At 46.4% G+C, this 1,629-nt stretch overlaps 1 protein-coding gene across 1 annotated transcript; it reads left to right on the top strand.

Moving 5' to 3' along the window:
• The first annotated feature begins 298 nt into the window (after window positions 1-298).
• PPTG_01109 (hypothetical protein) lies at window positions 299-1,629 on the top strand. Its single transcript, XM_008892705.1, has 4 exons — window positions 299-644; window positions 705-889; window positions 955-1,043; window positions 1,114-1,629. Exons 1-4 carry the CDS (start codon window positions 453-455, stop codon window positions 1,200-1,202), a joined length of 555 nt encoding a protein of 184 aa, XP_008890953.1. The 5' UTR covers window positions 299-452; the 3' UTR covers window positions 1,203-1,629.

The raw sequence follows: 1,629 nt of genomic DNA, 5'->3' as shown, positions 1-1,629 counted from the left end.
TCCTTGACCGTCGTTTTGTGCGTTGTCGCCTTGGAAGTTGGCGCTTCCTTACGTTAGTTGTCCTCTGCACGAGCATCTACAATCTTCTTCATTCTTCTCGTCTCAACTCCTGCAGAATTCCAACTGTTGCTAGTCCATTTGGGACCCAATGTACCGAAAAACGGCATGCGCACCGGAGTAAACACAAAATTTACTCCTCCATTTTTAATTTATTTTTAAAATATTAAAGTACATATTTTTAGAATAAAATAGTATTTTTGTAATCGGTCGATGCCAAAGATTTTTTACATTTTATTAAAGTAAATATTTTTTATAGAATATTATAGTATTTTAGTTGTTCGTACCTCCCCTGCAAATCCGCAGCAGCCGGCGATTCAAGTCCTGGTGTCCGGTGTCTCACCCGCCGAGTCGCTGGCTAGTGCCAGAGCGAGAATAGCAAAAGACGCAGCAGGATGCCAGTCGAGGTGCAGCGCAAACTGACAGTGCTGGGCTACCCGGGCGTGGGCAAGTCGTCGCTCACCACGTGCTTCGTGGAGAACCGCTTCGTGGAGAACTACGACCCGACCATCGAGAATACTTTCCACAAGACAATCCGTGTGCGCAATGCGCACTTCGTCACGGACATTGTGGACACCGCAGGCATGGTACGGACTGCACCGAGAGCTATAGGGACTCTAAACCTAACGCATTCTGGGGAATTGTAGGACGAGTACGCCAACTTCTCGCAGGCAGCGTCGGTGGGCGTACATGGCTACGTTCTTGTATACTCGATCGGCTCGCGCACGTCGTTCGAGAAGCTCAAACTCATCAACGAGAAGCTAGTTAACATGCTGGGCTCCAAGCCGCCGCGCGTGCTGGTGGGCAGCATGTCAGATCTAGAGAAGGCCAGGTAAGTGCCGTAGTAATTGCCACCGGGGAGTAATAGGCTGATGATACGGGTATTGTGTAATGCAGAGAGGTGACAGTAGAAGAGGGCCGGACACTGGCAAGCAACTGGGAATGCCCCTTTGTGGAATGCTCGGCAAAAGACAACGAGAACATCAGTACGTTGGCGTCAGCGGACTGGGTTCATAGCGAGTTTGTACTGATCATACGTCATGTTTTCCTGTGTAGATGAGGTGTTTACTTATCTAATTAAGGAGATCGAGCGCGATTCTGGTCTGCTGGAGGAGAGCGACGAATCTCAATGCACGATTTTGTAAACCAACAAGTAAAATTGACTCGTGGACAGAGGGGGAGCTAGGAGCTATAATGCAGCCACGAAGATCATGCCAAAGCATTTATTCATCTCAAAATGGAGGTAGTTGCAGGCAAAAAGGGGACACTACAAGAAAGTGGAGGAGAAAATCAACAACATGAAGGAACAAGCATCTAGGAAAGAGATGAGAAATCACTGCTGGACAGCTTACTGCATCAACGAAAACATGTATGAATTACATCATCAACACCAAAAACGCATTTTCCATTACCTAGTCTTCCCTCGCTAGGTGTCACCGTTCATGTTCAGTGGACTTGACATCATGGCTTGCTGCATCGACTAACTAATGGAAATCGCAATATTCGTTAAAAACAATCCTTGTTCATAGGAAATGTCTAAGAAATTGTTGTATAATACACAAAATAAAAATG

Source organism: Phytophthora parasitica (genome assembly GCF_000247585.1).
Source record: "Phytophthora parasitica INRA-310 unplaced genomic scaffold supercont2.1, whole genome shotgun sequence".
In the NCBI taxonomy this organism is placed as follows: Eukaryota; Oomycota; class Peronosporomycetes; order Peronosporales; family Peronosporaceae; genus Phytophthora; species Phytophthora nicotianae.
Note: the sequence above shows the minus strand (reverse complement) of the source record. Positions and strands in the feature narration are given on the sequence as shown.

Coding starts and splice junctions, on each gene's coding strand:
- PPTG_01109 (XM_008892705.1), top strand. CDS start 453: ATGCCAGTCGAGGTGCAGCGCAAACTGACAGTGCTGGGCTACCCGGGC. Junction 645..704: donor TTGTGGACACCGCAGGCATG/GTACGGACTGCA, acceptor GGGGAATTGTAG/GACGAGTACGCCAACTTCTC. Junction 890..954: donor TCAGATCTAGAGAAGGCCAG/GTAAGTGCCGTA, acceptor TGTGTAATGCAG/AGAGGTGACAGTAGAAGAGG.